Source organism: Podarcis filfolensis, assembly GCF_964270895.1.
Source record: "Podarcis filfolensis genome assembly, chromosome: 11".
Lineage (NCBI taxonomy): Eukaryota > Metazoa > Chordata > Lepidosauria > Squamata > Lacertidae > Podarcis > Podarcis filfolensis.
The window spans coordinates 12,147,902-12,175,036 of record NC_139613.1 but is presented as its reverse complement, the minus strand read 5'-3'; the positions used below and the strand labels follow the sequence as shown (position 1 = coordinate 12,175,036).

The 27,135-nt window shown below is 43.9% G+C and overlaps 1 protein-coding gene across 3 annotated transcripts in view; it reads right to left on the bottom strand.

Annotated features, from left to right (window-relative positions):
* Positions 1 to 27,135, bottom strand: part of DCC (DCC netrin 1 receptor) — a gene marked incomplete at its 5' end in the record, with an annotated part of 927,493 nt that overhangs the window by 216,460 nt on the left and 683,898 nt on the right. For all 3 annotated transcript variants that reach the window (XM_083575505.1, XM_083575506.1, XM_083575507.1), the window contains 3 exons: positions 6,099 to 6,237; positions 6,510 to 6,658; positions 22,397 to 22,551. In XM_083575505.1, coding sequence (XP_083431631.1) covers positions 6,099 to 6,237; positions 6,510 to 6,658; positions 22,397 to 22,551 — 443 coding nt within the window. The remainder of the gene's footprint in view (positions 1 to 6,098; positions 6,238 to 6,509; positions 6,659 to 22,396; positions 22,552 to 27,135) is intronic.

Below are 27,135 nucleotides of genomic sequence, written 5' to 3'. Positions count from 1 at the left end.
TGTGCCCCTGTCCCAATGACAGATGACACTTGACGGCATAGCAAGGTCAATTGCAAGATGCCCTAAAATTAGGGAGAGGTGGGAGGGTGTTCCGATGCACGAGCCAAAAGAAGAAGCTCTGGGTCATGTGAATGGGTTTATATAGGTTCCTCGATCCGTTTAGACTGCACCCCATTGGCCAGATTAAACCCAGCAACGAGGGACCTACCAATCAGGTGTTGTGGCTATCCAATAGACCCACCCACAAACAGGAGGTCAGTTTCCAGATCTCACTGCAACACATGCCTTCTTTTAGGGAGGACACGATTTAATGGATAATATTTTAACAGTGTTCTTGCTGTTTTATTACTGATTAGTGTTTTTATGACTGCTGATTGTTTTACGACTGGCTTTTTTATTGCTGCTTCTTGATTGTTCTTATACCTTTTAATTGATTGTTTTTTATTAATGTTGATGGCTGCTTTGAAAATGTATTCTAGTAGTAAAAGGCAGGAAAGAAATGTGCATGGATCCCCTACCTTTGGGATCAGGGATGTAAAACATTGGCCGTTGTAATCAGCAGGATATTTGTTAGCCAACAGACTAAATTAGATCTTCTCAGACGAACATGCGGATTGGAACAAAGCTATCCTTTGGTTTTCACACTTCTCTAAATTTTGCACATCAAAGTGCAAGTAGATAAACAGGTACCGCTCCGGCGAGAAGGTAAACGGCATTTCCATGCGCTGCTCTGGTTTGCCAGAAGCAGCTTAGTCATGCTGGCCACATGACCCGGAAGCTGTACGCCGGCTCCCTCAGCCAGTAAAGCGACATGAGCAACATGAGCGCCACAACCCCAGAGTCATCTGTGACTGGACCTAACGGTTAGGGGTCCCTTTACCTTTACCTTTTACTTTCTTGTGGGCTTCCCATAGGAATCTGGTTGGTCGCTACAGGAAGCCAGATGTTGATTTAGCGGGACCTGTGGTGTGATCCAACACACACAGTTGCCAGAACCCTTAACAAACTACACTTTCCAAGATTCTTTGTGGGAAGCCATAGGCTTTAAATGAAAAGTGTCGATGTGACCCACATTTATCCTCCTACCCCATCTAGACTGTTTTTTCAGTTTAGTTTAGTTTTAAATATATTGTCTTTTAATGTATTGGCTGTCCTTTATAAAGATCGTGAACCACATGGAGGACTCAGTTCAAAAAGCAGGGTGTAAACCTACTAAATATTATAACACAACATGATGTAAAATCTCTTTGAACCTGTCTTAGACATGAACTGCTATCATGCAAAATGTAGAATGGTAACTTTTATCATGGAGGCACCGGCAAAGCTCGGAAGCTGATTTGCGTGTACATTATGATATCAGCTGTTTAATTCTGAAAGATCAAGCTGTTATAGCACCAAGATTGAGATTTTAATTAAAGATCAAAGCAATCAGGGTGTTATAAATAAGAACAAGATGCACCTGTTTCCTCAAATGAAATGTTTTAACATCAAAAGTTGACCTCAAACACTGGTGTGCATATTTACATGTTAAATAGCTTCAGTTGCTGCCTTGCACAGTTTGGGGCAAGCACTGACAACTTTGAAAGTGTTTCCATCCATAGGTGATCAGCTTCACGTAAAAATATTCTCATTAAAAACATGTATCAGGCAGTTTTATTATGGAGGAAACTGGGGCACAACCACTCCTCAGGAAGAAGCAGATGACTCAGCTTCTCTTAGTTTCTCATTTTTCTCACCCTTCAGTTCACTCCATGACACCTTAGACTTTCTTTTTAAAAACAAGCCTTCACAAGAATCATCTGCATCTTTTTCTAATATACCCATTTTTATATGCAATTTTGTCTTATGTATTCATGTGCACGTGTGTTATTTTCACTATGCATGTTTTCCAATGGACTTTCCAATGTAGTTTTGGCTGCAAATTTACATCACAAAAGACAAAGAAGTGCAAGTCTCAATGGATAACTGTTAAAACCAGCTCAAGTAGTACAGCAGCATTTTGAAACCCAGTGAAAATAATCTGGCCAAGGACACAACACATGACAAGGGCACAGGAACAAGCCAGCAGTAAATCACACTGAACAAGCTGGAGTACACTTTTTATTAGCAAAACAGGATCTGCACAGGAGTGTCAGGCCTAATAACCACATCAACTCAAGTCCTGCCCCTATAAGGAGGTAGCCAGGACTAAAGATCCCAGCCTCCCCACAGCCATCCATGTCTCCTCCATTGTTTTCCCCAAACAATCAGAGACTAAGTCTGTGTGCCTGCCTTTGCTTCTCCCCATTTTATGCCTCTCTTGGTCCCACTGGCCGTTGACCTGTAGGGGCACAGCTTCCGTGTCCCTGATGCAGACAACACTGAGCTAGATGAACCACTTGGCTTAAGTCATCTTCCTGTTTTGATATTTTGATGAATTCAGAATAGTTCTGTGCATTTGGTGATGACTATGAACATTCTCATGCTATTTTGAAGAGGCGAATAATGAGATAGACCCTTGCATTGACAGCATCTCTGGAAAGGCCCATTCTTCAAACAATCTGTCCTACTTTTGAGAAATGAGCACATATTTACAACTGGCGAAAGAAAAATTAAAAGTTGCAATGTGATTATAGATACAGTTATTGATTTGTTTCATGCTGCTTTATATTCCAGCCATTTCATATGGCAGTCTCCTTTTTATTATTATTATTCCGGGCAGACATTGCTGCATAGTGTACCAGTTCTTGAATGGGTCAATCCTATTACTCTGAAAGATCAATAAGAAGGAATTATCCAATAAGCTCAGAGACCAAATCACATAGAATTACTGTTCCTCTCCCAGTTCTAGGAATTGTAAAACCAGATTGTGAGAAATAACTAGATCAAGGAAAATATTAACGGTTCAAACCACTTATCATGGTCGTACATATACTGCCTTAACGTGATCAATCTGCCTTGTCCATTCCTGTCAATTTCTTTATTGGTTTTACCCAAAATAGTTGTTCTGGGGGTTTTACCTTGTGAAGTCCCCTTTTAGGGCGTTCCCTGCTTATTTAAAATAATAATAGCTCCACAGAACTATTGTTAGATGGATTCACCAGATAATGAAGCATCAATAGCCAGCCTGCGAGAATTTAATTGCTGCTTTTTTTAAAAAAAAAGTCACAATATAACCAACACCACATATTTTGGGTGCTAGTTAACTACTTGGTTCACTTCTCAGAAAGTTGTCCAGGATAAAGTTCTGGGCTCATATCTTCACCAAGAGATAGAAGAGAAGTGAAGAGAATGGGAGGGGCGATAATTTGATTCTCATTTTAATGCCTAATTTGCCCTTCCTGAATCAATTATTTTGACTGGGTTTTGACATGTTTCAATACTACTTGAGCTGGTTTTAACACAGGGGACAGAATTCAGTGAGTCTTGTTAAAAACAACAACACATTTTAACGTTTTAACGGTATGTTGTTAGGACTTCATGTGAACTACCCAGAAGACTCTGGTGATTGAGAGGGCAAGTGTTTTGCATCAATAAACAAAGTGTATCATAAAGTGCCCTGGTGGTATTATAAATGCATTGAATAAAATAAAATATATGCTTCGATTCAGCCTGCTGTCATTAATCTGAGGTTATCAGAGCTCTCTAGCTCATTAGCAGACCTTGATGTTGAGCGGAAGGTTTTCTTTAAAAACATTCGTCTCTTGATGCTTTTCTGCTCAAGAAGAATTAAAACTTTATGAGCTAACTTTCTAAATTCCTGCATGAATATGAATCTCCCTTTTTCTCCCGGAAAGTCAAAGTTCAGCACTGAGGCTGTCATCCTGGTCTTCAGAGTCTCAATTCAATCTCCATAAATTAAGTGCAATATAATTTTTTCACCCAATTGTGTTGGTGTGTGTGTGTGTATGTTTTGTTTTCATAATTATACGCATGAGGTATTTTATTCTGCCAAGGTCTGTTTTGTAGTATAAAAAGGTATCTCAATTAGATGGATAGGTGAAAGTGCCACTTGAAAATGTATTAGAGAAATGTCAGCGGTGGAAATAATAGACCAGCTCTCCAAAAAAAAGAAGGCAGCGGTATCACAAATTAACTTTTACAAGGTAATAAACAGTGCTGCTTACAATAACATCTGTAAAGAGGTTTGATCTACTTAGCTTTGAAAAGGATATTTGTAGCCTTATGAAATGAATGGCTATCTCACACAGTCCTCTGTGGTTACTGAAGAGGTTTTATTCAAGTAACCACAGGTTATCACTGCGAGGCAATCAAGGGAGAGCGATCAATTCCAAGTCTTTCTGCCATCACCATCCCACATTCAAGTTGGGGTCAGGCCAGCAATAACAAGGGTCAGGAAATGTGTGAAAATATGTATAAGGACACAAGGCCTTTGGGCAGGATGCAGTTTGACTTACTTTCCTTTGTATAAAACAAGCCCGAAGGAGGCCCCCAACCCACTCACAGGTCCTTGTGTGATCCGTGGAAACAGTTGGTCCTGGTAGCAAGTATTAACCACTCTCAATTCCAACCTGATAATTGCCACCTGCCCAGATTTTAACTTGTCTGAATTAATTTTAAGATTTATTATAATTAATTGATGTCTGTTTTTATGCATATTGTGTTGTTTTTATGATGTTAGCTGCTGTGAGCCCGGCCTTGGCTGGGGAGGGCGGGATACAAATTTTATTATTATTGTTATTATTAATTATTACTGCTACTACTATTATTATTATTAGAGTCTGTTGGATCAGGCCAATGACCCCTCTAATCCAGCAACCCATTCTCACACTGGCCAACCTGATGCATTAATTCGAGATTTGTTTTAAATAATTCAGTACATTTTAAAAAATATATATACATTTTATCTCAAGGTATACATTTCTGTATTCTAACACACACACATTTTTATGCCTTATGGTACTTTTTTTTTTTTTTTTTTTTTGAGCCAAGAACTGTATCCGAAAATTTGGAGCAGTGTGAAATCTGAAGGATGATTGGGTTCTGATCTGTGTATTAGTCAGGCAGGTGCGGATTATTTTGGTTCGTTTAAAAGTGCAAACCGAACAAATTCTCTTCCACCCCTCCTTATCATACTGAGACATCACATTCTGAACAAAAAAATTTCTTTTCTTTCCAGTAGCACCTTAAAGACCAACTAAGTTAGTTCTTGGTATGAGCTTTCGTGTGCATGCACACTTCGTCAGATACACTGAAACAGAAGTTGCCAGATCCTTCTATATAGTGAGAAGGTGGGGAGGGGTATTGCTCAGAAGGGTGGTGGGAATGGGTGGTTGGCAGATAGCTGAGATGAGCCTGTTGACGGCTCTTAACGACTGCAATAGGTGTTACAGGAAAAAGCAAGGGGTGAGAAGGTGAAAAATGGCTTTGTCATGTATAATGAGATAAGAATCCAATGTCTTTGTTCAGACCAGGTCATCACATTCTGACTCAGTGATCTGGAATATTAGGGAAATACTAATGTGATACTAACTCTCACCCCTCTTCTGCACTGGTACCCACCTTCGTAACATCTGGATGTAGCTGTTCGTGAGCTCAACTCAAACTCCCTCTTGGGTGAGTTGCTTTAAATAGGCCAGTGTTTCTCAACCTGTGGGTCCCCAGATGTTGTTGGACTACAACTCCCATCATTCTTAGCCAGCATGACCAGTGGTCAGGGATGATGGGAGTTGTAGTCCAACAACATCTGGGGACCCACAGGTTGAGAAACACTGAAATAGGCTATTTTAATGGTTCCAGAATTTGGGTCATGTGGGTTCTACTCTTTTGTTTTATTCCTGCTTCTTCTCAGTCTTCTTTGTGGTCCTATGCTGCCCCATCCAGATCTCTAAACCTGCAGATACTTTCTGGAGGCTAACGCCTCACAACCATTTCAAAGGGCAACCCTGAGCAAAGGGCTGAGCCAACCTACCACTCTGTCTCAGTCAATTTATAGGGTTTCCACCTCCTCCACAGTGGGCCAATCCACCAAGCATTTGATACATGAATAGCAACTCACAATGGCAGTGCTTGGCATAAGAAGAGATGCAGACTGTACCACTGTCTGCCCATTTACCCCCTTCCTCTCTCCTGTCCGTATATTATTTGCTCTGCCTTACCATCCGAAAGGGTTCTGACTGTCAGGTCTTCAGTTGAAACTCCAGGTCCATAACGATTGTAAGCCAGAAATCGTAGGGTATATTCTGTGAATTTCTTCAGTCCTTCCAGCTTGTATGACAGATCATCAACTTCTATATTCTGGGCACAAAGGAAACAGCAAAAATTATTACTGCACTAAATTGTTATACAGATAATATTAGCTAGATGCCTTCATTTTTGAGGCCTCCTAAAAACTTCTTCATTTCAGCTCTAGGTGGTGAGGATTTTGAGAACTTATCCCATTTCAGATGGATTCTGCGAAGAGGACTTGAAGCTGCAATGAAACCCTGCATTTAATTTAGGGAACTAAATTTATGAATGATTCCCTCCCTCCCTTCATTGTTTTTTTGCCCATGTGTTCATTTGCTCACCTGTTCTTTCCCAGTAACTACTTCTGTACAGTACAGTCTATAACCTTGGACTGGACCATTTGCATAGGCAGGGGGTTCCCATGTAATAAGAATTGAGGTAGGTGATACTGATACAGCCCGCAGGTTTTCTACCGGTCCTGGAACTTGCACTGTGTTGAAAGAAACACAAACAAGAATTATGTTAATACAAAAGCAAAGCTGGGATTTAAGAGTTTTGGGGTTGTTTCCAAAGAAGTCCTTCCACCCATAAAAGGAATCCCCCGCTCCCATTTGTAGAAGTGTCCTTGATCTATCACAGGACCTGCTAGTGGAAGAGGAAGGGAATTTCAATTATTGCATCTTTCCCCCTGTAGTCCTGTGACAACATTCCTCAGTAAAGTTGGGTGTGAGGCAATGTGGCTGGATTCGAATGCTTTAAAATTCAGTAACACTGTAACACTTAACACATATTTTTGTCATTTTGTCACCCCCCCCTTACAGATGACACCCGGTGTGAACCGCACCCCCCTTCCTACGCCCCTGGGTCGAAATAAAATAAAATTTAATTTTTTAAAAAAATTTCCTTCCAGTAGCACCTTAAAAGTAAAGGGAAAGGGACCCCTGACCGTTAGGTCCAGTCGCGGACGACTCTGGGGTTGTGGCGCTTGCCTCACTTTACTGGCCGAGGGAGCTGGTGTACAGCTTCCGGGTCATGTGGCCAGCATGACAAAGCCACGGAAATGCTGTTTACCTTCCCGCTGCAGTGGTACCTATTTATCTACTTGCACTTTGGTGTGCTTTAGAACTGCTAGGTGGGCAGGAGCAGGGACCAAGCAATGGGAGCTCACCCTGTTGCGGGGATTTGAACCACCAACCTTCTGATTGGCAAGCCCTAGGCTCTGTGGTTTAGACCACAGCGCCACCTGCGTCCCAGTAGCACCTTAGAAACCAACTAAGTTAGTTATTGGTATGAGCTTTCCTGTGCATGCACACATCTTCAGATACCCTGGGTGGTGGAGAATCCTGGGATGTTTCAATGTTACTTTACTGTGAGCAAGCAATATTAATTATTGCTTTCTCGTTATCCCTCCCATTTGAGGCATTTGTATAGTTAAATGCCGGTAACAACTTCCTGCTTTCTTTGTAGGAAAAAAGACACAGTCAGGCATGCATTATCCATTTTGCCTCCCGTGCAGCCTTTAAATGCAAAAAGTAGAAATCAATGAAAAGCTGACAGCCTCATGTCATAAAACACACACAATACAAATGGACTTTAAAAGGCATTTAATATTAATACTCAGTTGTGAAATCAATAGAGTGAGAGTGTTGGTTCTTCAATTCCCCAAGCTTTCCATTTGGTTGCAAGACAGGCAGTTGAACTAATGTGCTTTGTTCCTCAGTGTGCAGAAAGTCTTCAATAATTCCATAGATTCCCCACTGTTAAATAACAATTTACTGAAAATTAACATTTATGGTCTGCTTTTCCTCTCCTTTAAAAGTTCCTTTTGATTTGAGGGCTGTGTCGGAATCTCTTTTTTTACGAACTGTACATTAGACTATTCCCCAAGAATATAAAATTGTAGAGCTGGAAGAGACTCAAGTCTAACTTCCTGCTAATGGAGGACGCAACTAATGGATCCATAACAGAAGGCCATCAAACCTCTGTTTGAATACAGGACACTCCCCCACATACACGGGGATTACATTCTGGGCCCCTGTGCACATAAGCAAAATGCACGCAAGTGGGGGAACCCACTGCAGTACAAGCAGCTTCCCACCCAACAGCTGTTGAGTAGGGTAGCATGGCAGCAGCGAGAGCTCCCTTGCGCCATTTTGGAACCCTTGGAGTCTTTCTTCTGGACTTCTGGATCACTGACATCCTCTTTGGGTTCTGGGGAGAATCTCCCCCTAAGCAACAAGGACTTTCCAGCTCTCTCTCACTATTTCAGGTTAGAATGGATGGATGGATGGATGGATGGATGGAGGTCCTGGCACTGTGCAACAAGGTTGCAAGTGAGACCATTGTGTGCAAGTGGGGAGACGCCTGTACTAGGGCTCTGCACCCCATTCAGCAGAGGCCTGAGCCAAACTGAGCATATAAAGAGTGCCTCAGATAAGTTGGGTACACACAGCTGTGGATCACTGTGGGTCAGGCTGGAGTGGTCGGGTTGAGGCACCAGGCAGGAAGGTGAGGCATGCAGTTCACAAAGAATGTTAGCACCTACCTGACCAGTGGCTGCGTCTTCCTAGGAGAAGGTAGACCCAAGCCATGGCTTTCCTTCCTGCCTAATGCCCCGCTGGATAAATGCCCCTGATCAACAGCTGAAGGAAAGCTGCCAAACCTTGTCCTGATCCTCCAGACTGAAAACACTGCCAGCATCACCCCTTTAGGAAGCCATTTGACTTTATTCATAATAGAGAGAGCATGCCTTGATAGTGTGTGGGTGTGCGATTCCTCCCCTCCCCTACTTCATCTCCTTCTGTCTCCTTGCACTTAACAGCTTTAATGACATTTCTATAAAACCCGCTTCTGGGCTTCTGTGGGGGTGATGCAACTTCAAAAGACTTGGAGGCAATGTAATTATTAATGTAATGAAATCCCTGCTCCTTTGCTCTGAACATGTTTAGAAGACACGACAGCTATTTGGCAAGGGAGAGAGAGAAAATAACAACACACACACACACACACACACACACACACACACACACCTTTGCTGATGATCCATACAGGTTGGGATCCTCATTCCAAGATCCTTATGTTCAGGACTGTCTCAAGACATTTTGCTGTCTCAAACAAAGCCCAAGATGACCCTTGTGATATAGGGATAGCACAAGTGGCTGTGGTTTGGGGGAAATGGTGTCATGAGCTAAATTAGGACCCTTGTGGGACCAATTAAATATTAAAGTGCTTCTAAGAATATATTTCACACTGGGACACCTTTAAATGAATCTGGCAGGTGGGCTGAATCCTTCTTTTCCTCTTCCTCCAGTGGGCTACATCTGGAAGGTCGGATGGAATCACACACTTGCCAATCACTTGATGTAGCAATGACATCAGCCAACCCATTTCCCCACCCCCACAATGCAGTTTAACATCAAACATTGCAAGCAAAGTCACAGTACTACGCAAGTCCCAATGATCAGGGTCTAGAAAATGCTGTGTATGGGGCTATGCATTGGGCTGCTCAAACCCCCTTTTGGCCTAGCCTGCCCCTACATTTGGCATGCCCCACACCTGAGATTATATAGGACAAATGGGTTTGGCTTGGTCAAAATGGTCTGATGGGGCAATTTATTATTATTATTATTATTATTATTATTATTATTATTATTATTATTCTTTTTTGTATGTTTGCTTTGCTGTTGTTGCTGTTCAGTTTTAAATTATTTGTATTTTACGCATTGTGACCAATTGTGACGGCTTATAGCTTTTAGTAATAAAGATTTCATTCATTCATATTATTATTATTATTAGTAGTAGTAGTAGTATTTATTAACTTTACATACCACCCTTCATCTTAGGGCAGTTCACAGAATAAAACACAGGATTAAAAAAAAAGTAAAAGCAAAACAGCATAACAATAACCCCTACTTCCCACCGATACATTTAAAAGGCTGTAGAATATTAATCACCCCAACGCCTGGTCAAAGAGGAACATTTCCCCCTAGTGCATAAAAATATATATACTTTCCATGGGGAGAGCATTCCCTAAACAGGGAGCCACTACAAAGAAGGCCCGTTCTCATGTTGCCACCCTCTGGACACCACGAGAAGGCGGCACACAAAGAAGGACCTCAGACGAGGAACACAGAGTCCGGGGAAAGGCGGTCTTTAAGGTTGTAATTGGGGAGATTGTAACTGAGGAAGTCAACACAGCTCTTGAAACCCTCCAAACCAAAGACTGGCTGGGAGAGGTGGAGATTGATAATGCCATTATGGAAAGAAAACATGGTTGGGCCATATCTGCTGAAAACATCAGAGACTCCTCGTTCCCTGACTGAACCACAACAGGGATGATTACGCTGATTCCAGCTCTGGTATTCAAAAGATAAGAAGTTCATTACCCCGCTGGCAGATTTAGGCTAGTGCACAGAGAGCTGGAAGAAGACAAATAGATTTCCATAGTAGACCATCAAACGGGAGTTTTGGAATAATCTCAAAAGCATCTAAAATTGTTTGTGTTCTCTCGCGAAGGGAGAGATTAGATCTGTTTTGCTTTATAGTAATTGCCAAAGCCTTTCAGATTATGTCAGGCCCAAAGTGAACAAAACACACAGCCAAGCTACTCAAGGCCCGCTTAATCACAACCATCCTTTGATGGACCTAAAGATGAAGAAGGGAAATTGACCGCAGCCTTTCAGCCAGTTTGAAGTGTGAAATATTTCATATGAAGAAGATGATGTGTCCCATGGTTTAAAAAAGAAAAAAAATCGAAGGAGAAAAACGAAAACAACCTGCTTGCTGAAAGAATATGAAAGCTAGAAGCTAAATCCTTCTTTGAGTTATTATGGCACAGAGGCTGGAGTCAAAAAACTAGCATTTCCCAACAATACAGTGCTCTTTAAAAGCCAAGTCCAAACCAAGTTGTTGAAAGGGGATCCAAATGTTAGATCAATGCAGCAGTAGCTTGAGAATCCTTCAAGCTCAGATTAACAAGGTATTTATTATTTACTAGTCATGGGCACACTGCAATAATAGGGAAGCTTTGGGGTCCAATGAGCTATGCTCCTCTCTCTCTTGATCCCTGCGACATGATCTCATTGATCATTTACCCTCAGTTATCTATCTCTTTCTCTAAAAACCACACTTTGAATGCGGTTCACTAGACTTGTTTCCAGCACTCTGGAGTGCCTCAACATATTCTGTTTTCTTTTCTTTTTCTTGACTGCTTAAATCAGCATGTCATGGAATAAGGCACTTTCCGAAACTTCTAACTTGCCTTGGGTAGCACAGGGATGGAGAACTTATGGGCCTCTAGATGTACTGGTGGGCTACATCTTCCATCTTCCCAGACCACTGGACATTCTGCTTGGGATTGATGGGAACTGGAGACTAACAGTGATTCCAACCCCTGAAGCTGTGGGTGACTGGAAACAGTGTTGGAGAAACAGGATAACTGCTGCCACAGAGGCAGATTTAGGGCAGCATGACCAGTTGCCCCACACTGGGCATTGAGCTGAGGGGGTGCTATAGGGTGTTGCAACTACGACGTAATGGAAGGCATTTGTCAGTTGTATATATGAGATTTCTTTAAAATATTTGAAATGTTCACTACAGGATGATATCCAGTTATTCTCCTTCTGCTAGACAATATTTTTTTTCCCCAGTCTTCAATTCCAGGCATCTCAAATTCATTTCCTTTCCATACAAAAAGAGGTTCTCTGAATACTGTTATGGATAAAAGTCAACAATAGTCTTCCTCCTGTCCAGCACACCAACTTAGCCTCCAATCCTGAGAAACAATATATTTTTGATCTTTATTCCCTCAAGGGTCTCTTTGCTGTGGTCATATACCAAGACAGGCACCCATAATTGTTCAGTTTTTGTTTATTCATTAATTCATACCCAGGTCCATATCTTCTAATCTTGTTTCCTTTTGGCCAAGGTTTTCGATCCTAATTACCTGTTGATTGTTTTCTGTTACTCTAAACTGTTGTAACCTTAGATCAGGTGACAAAGGTATTGAGTTGCAAATTCGCAATCTTGAAAGGGTGGTAGCTGTTAGCTGTGCTATTTTTCTAGAAAAGGAGGTGCTGGAACTCACCATGAATGCCTCCTTTGATCTCTTATAATGGCAATGGTGCCCACCTGAGAGGTGCTGGAACTGAGTTCTGGTGAGTTCCAGCTGAAAAAAAGCCCTGGCTGTTAGTCTTTTTCTGAACACAACAGTGAACAAATGGCTCTCCAAAAAGAGCTGCATAGCCTTAGGCAGGCTAAGGCAGACTGGAATGGGGGAGAGAGACACTGTTTTGTTTTCGCAGTCAGCTCTTACGCTTCCGGTCGCTTCAAACTGTGCAATATTAATACAGTGGTACCTCTGGTTATGAACTTAATTCGTTCCAGAGGTCCGTTCTTAAGCTGAAACCAGTCTTATCCTGAGGCATGCTTTTGCTAATGGGGCCTCCTGCTGCGTGCACGCCTCTGGCACACGATCTTTGTTTACATCCTGGGGCAAAGTTTTCAACCAGGAGCAGCTACTTCTGGGTTAGTGGAGCTCATAACCTGAAGCGTTCATAACCAGAGGTACCACTGTAAATGCAATATCGAGGTCCTCTGAAGATGTCTGATTTGGCTCAGGCCTCCGCTAAATCTGGTGCATAGCACAGCCTATTGAGTAGCCTTATCCTCTATTGATGGGTCTGATCCTCTTTTAAAACCATACAAGTTTTGTACAGTCCATACAACTAATGGATATCCATATCGGAAAGTCTATGAAAATCACTGCAAGCCTTACAGTGTAGGATCAGTTTCAGAAAATAGGAGGAAGTAGAGAACTGGACAACAAATTAGGAGATCATTGTGGAAAGCCAAGCAGATAATGTATAACTAGGTGGCCAAAGCTCAGATTGCTTTGTTTTGAACAAGAACTCCTTGCCATACAGTAGCTATACTAAATAGGAGGGGATCCTTGCAGATAATTGCTTGGAATGCTCCTGTTCTAATTGCTGATGCTATTATGATTGCGGATGTTGTTTTGCTGCTATAATTGTGCCAGCTAAAAGTTTACATGGAAAGGGCATTGCAAAAATATAAGCTGCAGCTCATTAGGCCTCAGAGAAACGCTTCTGTATAACAGAGTACAATTAAAACAAATGTCTTCCTCAGCAGAAGATAATTTTTTTCCCCTAAGGAGAAAGCAAAGCCATCCTACAGAACTGAGCTCTACTGCTGCCTGTATCACTTAGGGTATCTTTGGCCACCCATACATGATGTTTTTGACACGATCCTAGGTGCTAGCGCAACCCTAAGCTCATAAGTACATCCTACTGAATTGATCCTACTCGGAAGTGCATCCTATTGAATTCAATGCAGCTTACTCACAAGTAAGTGGGACTAGGTAAATGGTAAATGATCCCTGGACAGTTAAATCCAGTCAAAGGTGACTATAGGGTGCAACACTCATGCAGTGTTAGCTGGGTAAAAGCCTTGCCCCAAATGTGGGAGCTGGGAGAGGAGAGGGGTGTAATCCTTCAAGGATACTTTTAATACTTTTCCTGGTATTCAACATTATTATATGCCTTTGAATGTAGAACATGTTCTTGACTTACAGGCATTCTTTTGCTAAGAGCCTTTGGATGCTATTGCTGGGGATTAAGGAAGATATAGACTAATTCAAATTCACTCTGAGTTACATGGTTATTATTAGAGTCTTACATGTTTTGGTGCTTTTCAAAGGAGACAGTAGGCTTTTTTCTTTTTTAAGGAAAACTATTCGGTTTTATTATTATTATTATTTTATCCCTGAGTTAAATTAAAACGAACATGAGTCAGGTAATAACTAATCTACTTAGTAATAATTACAGTTAAAGACAAGGCCATTAACAAGTTAAACCATCTGGCAAACTCTGGGGAATCTTTAAAGAAGTGACATTCATTAACTCTTGGCTTGCCGCCGTGCTGGCTCACTCAATTTTTAAAACAATTTCATTATCAGAAGCTTCAAAAGCTTCTGGCAGCCACCATTTTGCAGGGAAACCAAAATGGTGGACACTTGGAGTGCATTTTATTTTTTTTAAGGCAAGGAGAATGAGCTGCTCTATAAGGAAAGTTTGGAGCCTCCACCCATTAGTGGGTGCAAAGCACCCCCACCTCGAACCTGGAACCTTTCCTGAGACAAGCTCTTTAACAAATACTTCCCATGAAGTATTGAAAATAAAAGCCCAGTCATAGCCCCATGTAACTTGGGGGTGGGTTAGCTCATCAACAAAATATGTGCTGGGGCACAGTAGTGGACAACGGGGACACAATAAATAAATTGAGGTTCTCTTGTGATCTCCATACACTCAGCCATCCACTTGTTAGGATGGTCCTACTCTTGTGTAGGACCCTGGCAGAGACACATGCCCAACTGGCATGTTCTCTCCCTCCTGGTCGATCATTCGGGAGCTTCAAAAGCTTTCTTCAGCCTGAACATCACAGCGACTGATACCAAGAAGCATCAGCACACTTAGGGATCCACAGAGTATTCGCAGTTTACGTAACAGAACTCAGTAGCACAGCATTTTGGCTGATCGGCTTTTATTTACATATAATACACCCAGAGCATTCTGCTTTAGCTCCTTCTTCTTTCTCATCAGCCAGCAAAGAAAGATAAAACAAAGGACAATAGTCCCACTTCATGGAACACAGTAATACCAAAACATCCTGTCTCTGTCACTTCCCACACTGTGGAATGAAAACATACACCGCCATGTGATAGACAACAATCCCATGACTGCAAACACGGAGCAGGAATGCTAACACCACAAAGGGGTGCTGCCTGCTGCATTTCTGCCTGATTCGTCATTCTGGCCTTGCCTCCTACTAATCCAGCACTCTGCGTGCGCAAACTCCACTCTTAATACTATTACCTACCCACAGTAGATGAGAAGAGGGAGCTCTCTAAAGGAAGGTAGCTCATATATTTACACTGGTATAAATAACAAATGGAGGATGTAGAATTGAAATGCTCCTCCAATTATAATTTATAAATCAGTTCTCAGAAGTTTGGAAAATGCTATCTCTCTATATATTGTTGGCATCTGTCTGTCTCGAGAATAAATGGAGTGCACTTCCAGAAAAAATGGAGTGCACTTCCAGGGATGAAGTTCAACCGCTGCGTGCCTGGAGGTCCTGGGATGCCCAGATGACAAGACCCCCATCTCGGTCTTGCTGATGTGGTCCAAAGGAAAGCTGAACAATACATTTGGCACCAGCTAGGCTACAGGAGTTGCCAGAAGGATGCAGACAAGGCACCGTCCAAGCATCTTAGGGATTTCCCTCTGGATTTGTGCAGGGTTTACTCCATAGCCTTTTCTTCTCTTGAAGATATCCCGCAAGGCAGCACAGGGTTAGGATCAGAGCTTTCCTTCTCCTATATGGGCTACCTTCCCAGGTTAATGAGCCCCATCTGTCCATTCCCCTCTCTCTCTCTCTCTCTCTCTCTCTCTCTCTCTCTCTCTCTCTCTCCTTTTCTAGTCTATTGAGGACCTATAAGTAGTTTACAAAGTAATACTTTACCTAAAGTATCTCAGGTTTGGAAGCCTGAGCCTGAATTCCTTGAATTCCTGGCGATCCATTATCCACCACTTTTCATGCAACAGAGTGAGATGGATCATGGAGTGCAACTGATACCCTGTACTAACCTGACTCTAGTCTGTGACCCTCCAGAAGTTGTTGGTCTCCAACAGCCACCTGTTCGAGACAGCATGGCTGGAGGCCAGGAATAATGGGAGCTGCTGTCCAATTACGTTGGGAGGGCCACAGTTTAGCCATTCCTGTGCTAAAGCAATTCCGCACCATAGATTAAAACAACTTCTTTGATTGTGGCATACCTATACAAATTTAATGGTGGGGCAATGGTGGGGCAATCTTCTCCAGCCTGAGGACCACATTCCCTTCTTGGCAACCTCTTTGGGGCCACGTCCCAGAAGCAAACATGGGCAGGCCAACAGATGCAAGAGAGTTTCTACACTTGAATTGGTGCTTTTGAATTATGGTGCTGGAGGAGACTCTTGAGAGTCCCATGGACTGCAAGAAGATCAAACCTATCCATTCTTAAGGAAATCAGCCCTGAGTGCTCACTGGAAGGACAGATCCTGAAGCTGTGGCTCCAATACTTTGGCCACCTCATGAGAAGAGAAGACTCTCTGGAAAAGACCCTGATGTTGGGAAAGATGGAGGGCACAAGGAGAAGGGGACGACAGAGGATGAGATGGTTGGACAGTGTTCTCGAAGCTACCAGCATGAGTTTGACCAAATTGCGGGAGGCAGTGGAAGACAGGAGGGCCTGGCGTGCTCTGGTCCATGGGGTCACGAAGTGTCGGACACGACTAAATGACTAAACAACAACAATACCTGTCTCTGTCTTCAACCCAGTCAAGCAAGAGTCATTACTCTTCAAGGACACATTCCAGTCAGCCAAGAACACTCAAGGAGGATATGGAGCAAGGCCAGTGAGGGGTGTGGCTTGGGGCAGAGGGTGTGGCTGGGAAGGGGGTGTGGCCTGAGAAGAGGCCCAAGGGACTGATAGAGAGGGCTGGGGGGGTGCAATTGATGCCTGAGCCTGAGGTTCCCCACCCCTACTCTACATTGTAGCCTTTCCCCATTCTAATTTATACAGGATAAATAAAAAAAAGATTGAATTAAAAGTTATGCTCATTTCCTTTTCATCCTTTCAAGGGTTCCGAGCCAAAAGTAGCTTGATTGTATCGATCTATGCAATAATGTCTTCCAGGCGGCTTGGATTGTGTGTGCGTGATTTTCCTTCTTCTTAAAGCGTTTTCAGGAGGAAAGACCAGTACGGCATGATTAACTGCAATATTTAATTCCAGGCTGACTGGCAAGTATGTATTGACAAAGTGCAGGTGATGGGATTATCTTGCTGGCATCTGTCTATCACAGGGAGATGGGTTTATTTATTTTAGCAATACACATTGTGCTGATAAATCCAACAATAAACTGCAGATTCAAAGAGTGAATTAAAAGGCTGTCAGTTTTACTTAGCCCCTTTGATTTATTTGATCCGCTAAGCAAAGCCCCCTCCCTTTTATGTTGCAATCTATGTGGTTGACCTTAAGGTCACCTGTCGAATTGCAGCAGAAACTGAAGGCCTGCAAGTTCAGTCCTAAGCCTCCTTTGGCACTTCCTGTGTTGGTACCTTCAAACTGCTTGCCTTCCTCTCATTTCTGAGATCCCAGCTGCACATTACATTCTTCCTGTGAAATGTAAAAAGGTGAAGGTAAAGGGACCCCTGACCATTAGGTCCAGTTGTGACCGACTCTGGGGGTGCGGCACTCATCTCGCTTTATTGGCCAAGGAAGCTGGCGTACAGCTTCCGGGTCATGTGGCCAGCATGACTAAGCTGCTTCTGGTGAACCAGAGCAGCGCACGGAAACGCTGTTTACCTTCCCGCTGGAGTGGTACCTATTTATCTGCTTGCACTTTGACATGCTTTCGAACTGCTAGGTTGGCAGGAACAGGGACCGAGCAATGGGAGCTCACCCTGTTGCAGGGATTCGAACCGCTGACCTTTTGATCAGCAAGTCCTAGGCTCTGTGGTGTGTAGTCCTAGGCTCTGTGAAATGTAGTCAAGAGTAAAGCCAGATTCTAAAAGCTCCCCAGCAGGCAGGCATAGCAGGCATAGCAGGAAGGTTCTGCCTTCCTTTCTCTGTCCATTGTTCTGTCCATACATATCCGTTTCTCATTTTAGCTCTTTGTTCTATCCCTTTCCACCCCTTAGGAAAAATCACCCTTGAGTACTGAGAAATGACAAACAAAGATAAAACTTGGTTGCAGAAAGGGGCTGCAATTCCCTCCAGTGGTCTCTCCCAGTTTCTAGGAAAGCCTTTCCGAAAGGACTGCTCATCCCCAAATGAGAACTTGTGGGCATTCCAATCAAACGCTCACAAGAAAGCTAAGCACTCTCACAAAGCACCCCCACTGCTTATTGTTTCTCTATTCCCGATGCCCAGAAAATAATATTGGCGTGCAGGGGTGCCAACTTGAATAAAATATTGGGGGAGGTATGTAAGCCCCACCCTGCATAATGGATCACAAGACATGGCACACACACACCATTTGAATGGCAATGCCCATCAACCTGGGGGTGTGTGTGGCCCCCTCAAATATTTCATTGGTGCTGTGACCTACAACCTGGGTTGTGGGGGAAGGCTTCACAGTGCACAATGCACAGCGAGGACACAGGTGAGGTTCAGGCTGCATCCTTAGGGGAAAGGCCATCAGGACCTTATTTAGGGTCCTCCCATACCATCCAACGTTTTGGGACAGGAAAGCAGGATATCTGCACACTCTGCACATGGAAAGGAGCATCTCCACCCCCATCGTTGAGCCCGGGGGCTGAGGTACAGCACCAAGGGCCTACTAGTGGTTCCCTCACTGCGAGAAGAGAGATTACAGGGAACCAGGCAGAGGGCCTTCTCGGTAGTGGCGCCTGCCCTGTGGAACGCCCTCCCATCAGATGTCAAGGAAATAAAAAACTATCTGACTTTTAGAAGACATCGGAAGGCTGCCTTGTTTAGGCAAGTTGTTAATGACTGATGTTTTTAATATTCTATTGGGAGCTGCCCAGAGTGGGCGGGGTATAAATAATAAATTATTATTATATTATATTATATTATATTATATTATATTATATTATATTATATTATATTATATTATTATTATATATAATAAAGGTAAAGGACCCCTGGCAGTTAAGTCCAGTCGCAGACGACTCTGTGGTTGTGGTGCTCATCTCGCTTTACAGACTGAGGTCATGTGGCCAGCATAACTAAGCTGCTTCTGGCACAACAGAACACCAAAACCAGAGCAGCGCACGGAAACACCGTTTACCTTCCCGCCAGAGCAGTACCTATTTATCTACTTGCACTGGTGTGCTTTCGAACTGCTAGGTTGGCAGGAGCTGGGACCGAGAAACAGGAGCTCATCCGTTGCGGGGATCCGAACCGCCGACCTTCTGATCAGCAAGCCCAAGAGGCTCAGTGGTTTAGACCACAGCACCACCCAAGTCCATCATCTTCATTTTCATCATCATCATTATTAAGCTACTGGCCATGGGAAGTGGTGTGCTTCTGGGTGTGCTGTGCCCGCTTCCAGGAATATGGCAGTGGCAGAGGTCAACCATTATGGCAGTTGCAGGCCACCCCATTGCAGGAGGAGGAGGCAGAGACGAGGCGACGAAAACAAGACATCATGTACTTCCAACAGAAGCGGGGGAAGCTTCTGTGAATCTGTAATGTCCTGCTTAATTCGGGACACTTGAGTATTGTGTCCTTCTGGTCAGAGGGCATAGCTCTGACTCCATCCTCTGACTCTAGTCCCTCAATCTCCTCATCCTGGCAGAAAGCAAAGACTACAAAAAAAAGTGAGGGCCCTTTGACCATCCAGCCAGCTCCCTTACAGCAAAGGAGCCTATTGCACTCCAGGCTTGATCAGCTTACCTCAGGCTTCTGTTGACACTTTCTCCCTACAGAGATTATTTCTCTCAAAGCTTTCATTTCAGGCCCCCCTGGAGCTGTCCCGTGTCCAGGCAAGCTGCCTTAGAAATTCAAATTGGTACCCAACAACTATACAAGATAGAAACTGGTGCCCTCTGTTCTCTGGCAACCTCTTGCAGCCTCTTAGAAGAACCACAGCTATAGCTCGCATATGATCCTCATGCAGGGTGAAAAAGATGAGATAATTTTAAAACAGCAAGAGATTTCTATCCTGATTAATAATATGCTAGTAGAATTATACAGTGTGAGAGCGAGTGGAAGTGAAAGTGGGCAGGCTTCAGCTAAATAATTAAAAGAAATGGGAAGGCTTAATCCAGCAACACACACACACACACACACACACACACACACACACACACACATATGCCACCCTTCATATAAATCTAGTCCTTCTAGTCAGAATAATTATTTGAAGAGCTGGAACTTGTACTGATCTGTTAAACTGATTACAGCTGGAGAGAATGCACATATTTTATTCTGTTAGAAAGAGAGAGTAAGGGGTGTGCGTTTTGGATGCTCTTTTCCATCATCTATTAATCCTCAACTGGGATAATTTGCGTCACACTTTTGGTATTTCAAAATAATACAAAGAACCTTGGCATTCAATTGGAAATGCACACTGATTACATCAGGAAAGGGCAGAGGCCAAAGCTGGTGGATTATGCATAGAATGAAGGATGTTTGATAGAGTGGAGATTATTTTGTCGCATGGGGTGGGGAGCCCCTCCCTGCCCAAAATTAACAGGGATTTAAACAAAAAGTTCCCAGGGTGTTGTAACTAGAGCCCATACATTGAAAGCACTATGATACCACTTTAAACAAGCCATGGCTTCTCCCAAAGTATTCTTCCAGAGTGACTTAACAATCAATCCATTTTCACAGCAAACTCTGGGAATTGTAGCTCTGTGAGGGGAAGGGGGCATTTCTCCTAACAGCTCCCAGCACCATGTTAAACGACAGCTCCCAAAATTCTTTAGGGGATACCATAACTGTTAAAGTGGTACCATAGTGCTTTAAATGTAGCATGCAAATGTTGTCAAGGATAGATGATAGATAGATAGATGATAGATAGATAGATGATAGATAGAGAGAGAGAGAGATAGAGATAGAGAGAGATAGAGAGAGATAGAGAGAGAGAGAGAGAGAGAGAGAGAGAGAGATACAGATACAGATACAGATGATACAGATACAGATACAGCTATAGATACAGATACAGATACGGCCTCAACTAGAGCCAGGGCCTTCTCGGCTGCGGCTCCAATCTGATGGAACGCTCTGTCACAAGAGACTAGGGCCCTGCGGGACCTGACATCTTTCCGCAGGGCCTGCAAGACAGAGTTGTTCCACCAGGCCTTTGGTCAGGGTGCAGCCTGACTCCCTCCTCTGGCAACCTGCGCAGAATTTTGCTTAATGGTTGCCATCAACTTGATTTTAATTAATTTTTATAATGAAATATTTTTAGAATGTTGGATTATCTGATTGTTTGATTATTTGATTGTTGTTAGCCGCCCTGAGCCAGGCTTCGGCTGGGGAGGGTGGGATATAAATAAAATTTATTATTATTATTATTTATTATAGCTATAGCTATAGATATAGATATATAGTGGGCCAAGCAATTGCAATCAGATGGTCCTTCCTCTGCCTTGGAGTCTCTGAAGGGGCAATAATGCAAAACCTCCTTTCTCTTCATCCCTACACTGTGGCTTTGTCAGGCGCAATGTGAGGCCAGTAAAGCTGCTCAAGGACTTTGTTACTTCTGCGTTCTTCATTGGATTGACCCAATTCACATGACTCCTCTAGGCACGGTTGCTCTGAAGTGCGCAGAAGAGCTCCCATACCCCAAAACAGTTTTCCTATCCATTTCCATTCAGATACACAATCTACCCCTGCATTGCTTTATACACCTTTCTATTGTGAAAGGAGGAAAGAAGAGGCACTTCTTTTTAATTCACAAAATCATGCATGCACATGGATCTCCCAATTCAAGTAACCCATTAGGAAAAAGTTTTCAGGTCTGCAATGATCAGCTACAGAAAGGAGAATGTGAGATGGGACTTGGAGAAACAACCCTTGCCAACCTGGTGCCCTCCAGATGTTTTGGACAATAGCTTTCATGTGTTGGCTGGAGCTGGTGGAAGTTGTAGACCAAAAAACTTGAAGGGCACCAGGTTGCCAAAGGCTGATGAGAAGCATCATCTACACTGATGGCACACATTATGCAACCCATGTCTTTAAAATTTAACTGCAGCATCTTTTTAGCTCCTTGTGATAAGGAAAGGGCGATCGATGATCTTACTACACCTCACAACTTTCCCACATTGCTTCCTTACCAACATCCCATGAATTTTACCCCAGTGATTTTTAAAGAAAAGTTTCTGGCAAGTTGGTTGGCCCCCAACTTAAATCTTAGCCCTTCATTTAAAACCCCAAGACAAATCCCTGTTCTGCTCTAAATGAAACACAACAAACATTATGAACACATGCAAATGAAATTAATGTATGCATTCCTTAAGACTAACCTGGTCCAGAATCGGAGGGGGTGCAGCCACAGAAATCAAGGGGAGAATTCTCATGCTGCCCATCCCATTCCAAGATGAGAAATTATTTCTTAAACATTTGGAGTGTGCATATAAAAGTTGGCTGTGGAAATGTGAAAACACAAATGGCTGCCAACAAATAAGGATACTTACATTCGGGTTGTGTGGCCACCTTGATGGGCTGTGAGCTTTCTCCTGGCCCCCATTCGTTGTATGCAACCACTCGGAAGGTGTAGGTCTCTTCTGGTTTCAGATTCCCCACGGTAAGCTGGAGCATCCCAGGCTGTGATGTGTTCAGAGCCCGCTCCCTAACCAGAAACAGCAGCACAAGGGGAGGGGGGGACGTCAGGATGAAATACTTCCAGTCACATATTTCTAGTTGGATTCACAGAAGTGCTTGATAATGTGAAAATGATGAGGCAATGCTGCTGAATAAGCAGCAAACAGCTTAATGAATATAATGTTGTTTCGAAGAAACTGTGGGTGGCCGGTTGCTGTTATTTTACTTACCCATTCTGCAATGTACTGTATTTTTCGCTCCATAAGGCGCACCTGACCGTAAGGCACACCTACTTTTTTTTTTGGGGGGGGGAATTCAAGAAAAAAAATATGCGGTTCTTGGGGGCTTTTCCGGGAGGTGGGGGAAGTGAGAGAGCCTCGCTCTGTCCCTTCCCAAGTGGCATAGCGTGGGTTGTCAGCACCCGGGGCAAGGCAAGTAATTTGTACCCCCTAACCCGTGGATTTGCGCCCCCAACCCTAACCCCCAGATGTTGCACCCGGTGCGGCCGGCCCCCCCTGCACCCCCCACGCTATGCCACTGCCCTTCCCCCACCTCCCGCAAAAGCCAGGGATAGCCGCGAAGGCTTCGCGGGCTACCCCAGAGCTGCTCGACCCAAAGAGCAGGTCGGGGAGCGCGGCTTTCCCCCACCGCCAGCCCCACAGACCTGCTCTTTGGGGAAAGCCACCGCCAGCCCCAAAGAGCAGGTCAGGAGCAGCGGAAAGGCTGCACACAGCCTTCCTGCTGCTCCCAGAGCTTGTCGGGGCTGGCGAGGGAAGCCCGGGTTCCCGCCCAGCCCCAGGGACCATACATTCACTCCATAAGACGCACAGACATTTCCCCTTAGATTTTAAGAGGAAAAAAGTGCATCTTATGGAGCAAAAACCACAGTAAGTCATACTGGGGAGAACAAGCATGGCCAGAGGAGAGGTTCAGAGCCAGGCAGAGAGGCTCAGAGGGTCACATTCATCCCACTGTCCTGAGGTTGCCTATCCTTGATTTAAAATAAGCCTCTCCAGCTGCAAACAGTGGCTGGCAAGCCCATCCATCTCAATAGCCTTCTGACTTTGATCTACCTGCATTCCTCTTCCTGGACTAGATCCTGAACATGCCTGGAGAGGCTTCTTTTAAATTAGAATAAATAGCTAACCTCTATCTTTTCATCTGCAAGTTGAGTCAACCCACCCACTCCCCCGAAATTTCTTACAAATTTGCCCACCTAGCAAGAAAAGAACAACATAGATTCCCTCACTACTAAGTCAGACCATTAGCTGATATTGTCTCCTCTGACTTGCAGCTGCTCTCAGGAGTGATTTTCAGTGGTGAAGGAGTTAACCCTTTCCCCACATGTTCCTTCAGTGGATGTTGTTGGTTAAAAACAAAGAGCCCCAAGGAAATAAGGATTTAATATTCTTTCATGGAATAGACCACCAATTACTGGCCTGGGACTAGCTCATCTTTCATTTTGGGTGGGGAGAAACGGGTAATTTTCTTTGTTCACCCCCATCTTTCACGACCTTTCTTTAGCATGCTGTTTGAGGGCTTTTGTGGCATAAACAACATTAAATAAGAAATGTAGCATAGCAAAAAGATCAAATGTTTCAAATTTGCCTGAGGAGAGAAAGGGTAATGGTCTCAGAGCTCTAGCCATCACAGAGTATTAAATAACAGATCCAGACGGGCATCTTCAAAAGCAAAGGGGGTCAGTTTTCAATACTAATTCTCCTAATCCACAGCCCTCTTTGTTCAACACAGTTCCCATGGACCTGAAACAGGAAAACTCCAAATCTGATGTTAATAAAGCACCAAATCAAAACTGGCTTCATTTCTTTGACCATTATCCTATGCGCCTACTAAAAAATGTGTTCTCTGTGGAGGATTTTGGTTATCAAATAATGCTGCTTTAGACTAAGTGATTTTGCTGTAGCGCAGAGCCAGTGAATGGGGCCTATTTAGCCACTGCTGGCTCCAAATGGAGCATAGGAAACTGCCTTAAACTAAGTCAGACCAATGGTCCATCTGCCTCAGTACTGCCCACACTGGCTGGCAGCAGCTTTCCTGGGTTTCAGAAATGAGGACACTCCTAGCTCTGTTGGGAGGTGGCAGGGATTGAACCTTGGACCTTATGCATGGAAAGCAGAGACTCTGCCACTGAACTATGGCCATTCCTCTGATAACATCTGCAGCAGCTGGTCCTATGAGACTAGAACAGGCATAGGCAAACTCTGGCCCTCCAGATGTTTGGGACTACAATTCCCATCATCCCTGACCACTGGTCCTGTTAGCTAGGGCTGATGGGATTTGTAGTCCCAAATGTCTGGAGGGCTGGAGTTTGCCTATGCCTGGACTAGAACTTTCAGGCGGCAGGATCAGGGGAAAGTCACAACCCAAAGATGCAATAGCACACCAGACCTCTGAAACATCCTGTTGCTCAGCCAAAGTTCAACTGAAACAGGAAGTTCCTCTTCGATTCCCTCCTGTTCTGGAGGATCTAATGGTCAACCTGAGTAGGCAGAGTGAGTCCAGAACTTGAAGTTATTTCACTGAGAAACTGCCACCTGCAGTTCAAATGTTGACCACCTAGGAAAGCTGCACACAGATCCAACTGGTCATAGAATTGGAAGTGACCGCAGGTGTTATCTAGTTCAACCTGCTGCAATGCAGGAATCTTTTGCACAACTTGGGACATTGAGATTAAGAGTGTCATGTTCTACATTGCTGCCCCATCTTCCTTCTGGCATTCTTCTATGGGTAGAGCATACTATGGTATAGACTTAATGGGAGTTACTGTGCCGCAGAAGAGGAAAATGCAATAGTTAGCCTTTGAGAACCTTTCAAAATTCTGGTGACACACACGAACAGGGGTTTTGGTATAAAAATTAATAACGAAGCTATATTTGAAAACAAGACAGCATCTAGGAGCTCTTGAGAAGCAATTCATTAAAACACACACAGAGAGAATTGCTCTGAAATGCTGAAATGTAAAATAAAAGGTAGTTTCAAATATGACTCATTTACTTACAAAACATGGAACCCTCGCAGGGTAATTTGCTGAAATGAACGTAGAGTGACTTATAAGTGCATTGGGGTGTCAAAAATGTAATTGCAGCATTTTTGCACACTTGGTAGGTGGGCTGCCAATACTTCTACAATCTATTAAACACCTAATTAGTTGCTTCAAGGTGGAAGAATCATGATAATGTCTCTGACTGCACAGTACTTAATACTATGAAAACGGACCAAAGGTTGGCCAAGGTCCTTTCTCACCTGTTGCTTCAGACTACCTGGACAAAAATTAATAACAATAAAAGTATGTAAATTACTATAAAATCAAAGAAGTGTAGGGCTGGAAAAGACCCCAAGGGTCATCTAGGCAGGAATAATAGCCATTATGGGGTTTCCCTGAGCACTTTGGCTCTCCAAATGTTGCAGCTCCCATCTGGCCCAGCAAGTACGGTCAGTGGCCAGGCATGATGGGAGTTGTAGCTCAACATCATCTGGAGGGTGAAAGATTCCCAACATCTGCCATAGGGAGATGAACCATGATGCACACACAATCTAAGGCACACTGGCTTCCACAAGGACAGGAAATGTGAACATGTGACCTATGTAACCTCTCCCTAAAAAGAGGGTGGGGGTGGAGAGACAATTGGTACTAAAAAATGGTTATTTCCATGATTCACTCATATACATGCATACCTACTTCAAATTACGTACATGAAAGGTTGGAGAGGGATTTCATCTTTGGTAAACTGCTCCCTGAAATGCCTCTCCTGACACCCCATTAAATGCAACATCAGATGGCTGGAGTTGAGGTGAGCTGTGTGGGGAGAAGCTTGGGTGAGTTGTGAGAAGGGGAGGGGTTGGCATGAGCTGTTAGGGGAGGGGCTTGGGTGAGCTGTTAGGGGAGGAGCTTGGGTGAGCTGTGAGGAGAAGGGGAGGGGCTTGGGTGAGTTGTGAGAAGGGGAGGGGCTTGGGTGAACTGTTGGGGAGGAGCTTGGGTGAGTTGTGAGAAGGGGAGGGGTTGGCATGAGCTGTTAGGGGAGGGGCTTGGGTGAGCTGTTAGGGGAGGAGCTTGGGTGAGCTGTGAGGAGAAGGGGAGGGGCTTGGGTGAACTGTTGGGGAGGAGCTTGGGTGAGTTTTGAGAAGGGGAGGAGCTTGGGTGAGTTGTGAGAAGGGGAGGGGTTTGGCATGAGCTGGGAGAGGAGGGGCTTGGCGTAAGCTCTGAAAAGGGGAGGGGCTTGAAATGAACTGGGAGGGAAGGGGATTTGGGCAGGCTGGGAGGGGAAGGGCATTGTCTGAGCTGCGAGGGAATATGTGAGGTTTGCGTGAGGTGTAAAGGGAGGTGTAAAGGGAGGCTATGTGTGGCAACTCTGTAATCAAGTCAGTAAGCATTTGCCTTTGCTTTTCCAATTCCTTCCTTTTCTATATTTTTAAGACCTTTGCTCTCCCCTTGATTTTGTGGTCTCCTTACTACCTCAGTCAAAATTTTACTAGAAACTCCTTATAGCAGGGACCTGCTCTTTGGGGTGATATATTACCCTGTTAAGTAACACAAATGGACAGTCCTAGGGTTTAGTCTACTTCAGGTCTGTCCCATTTCTGCATTGATCTG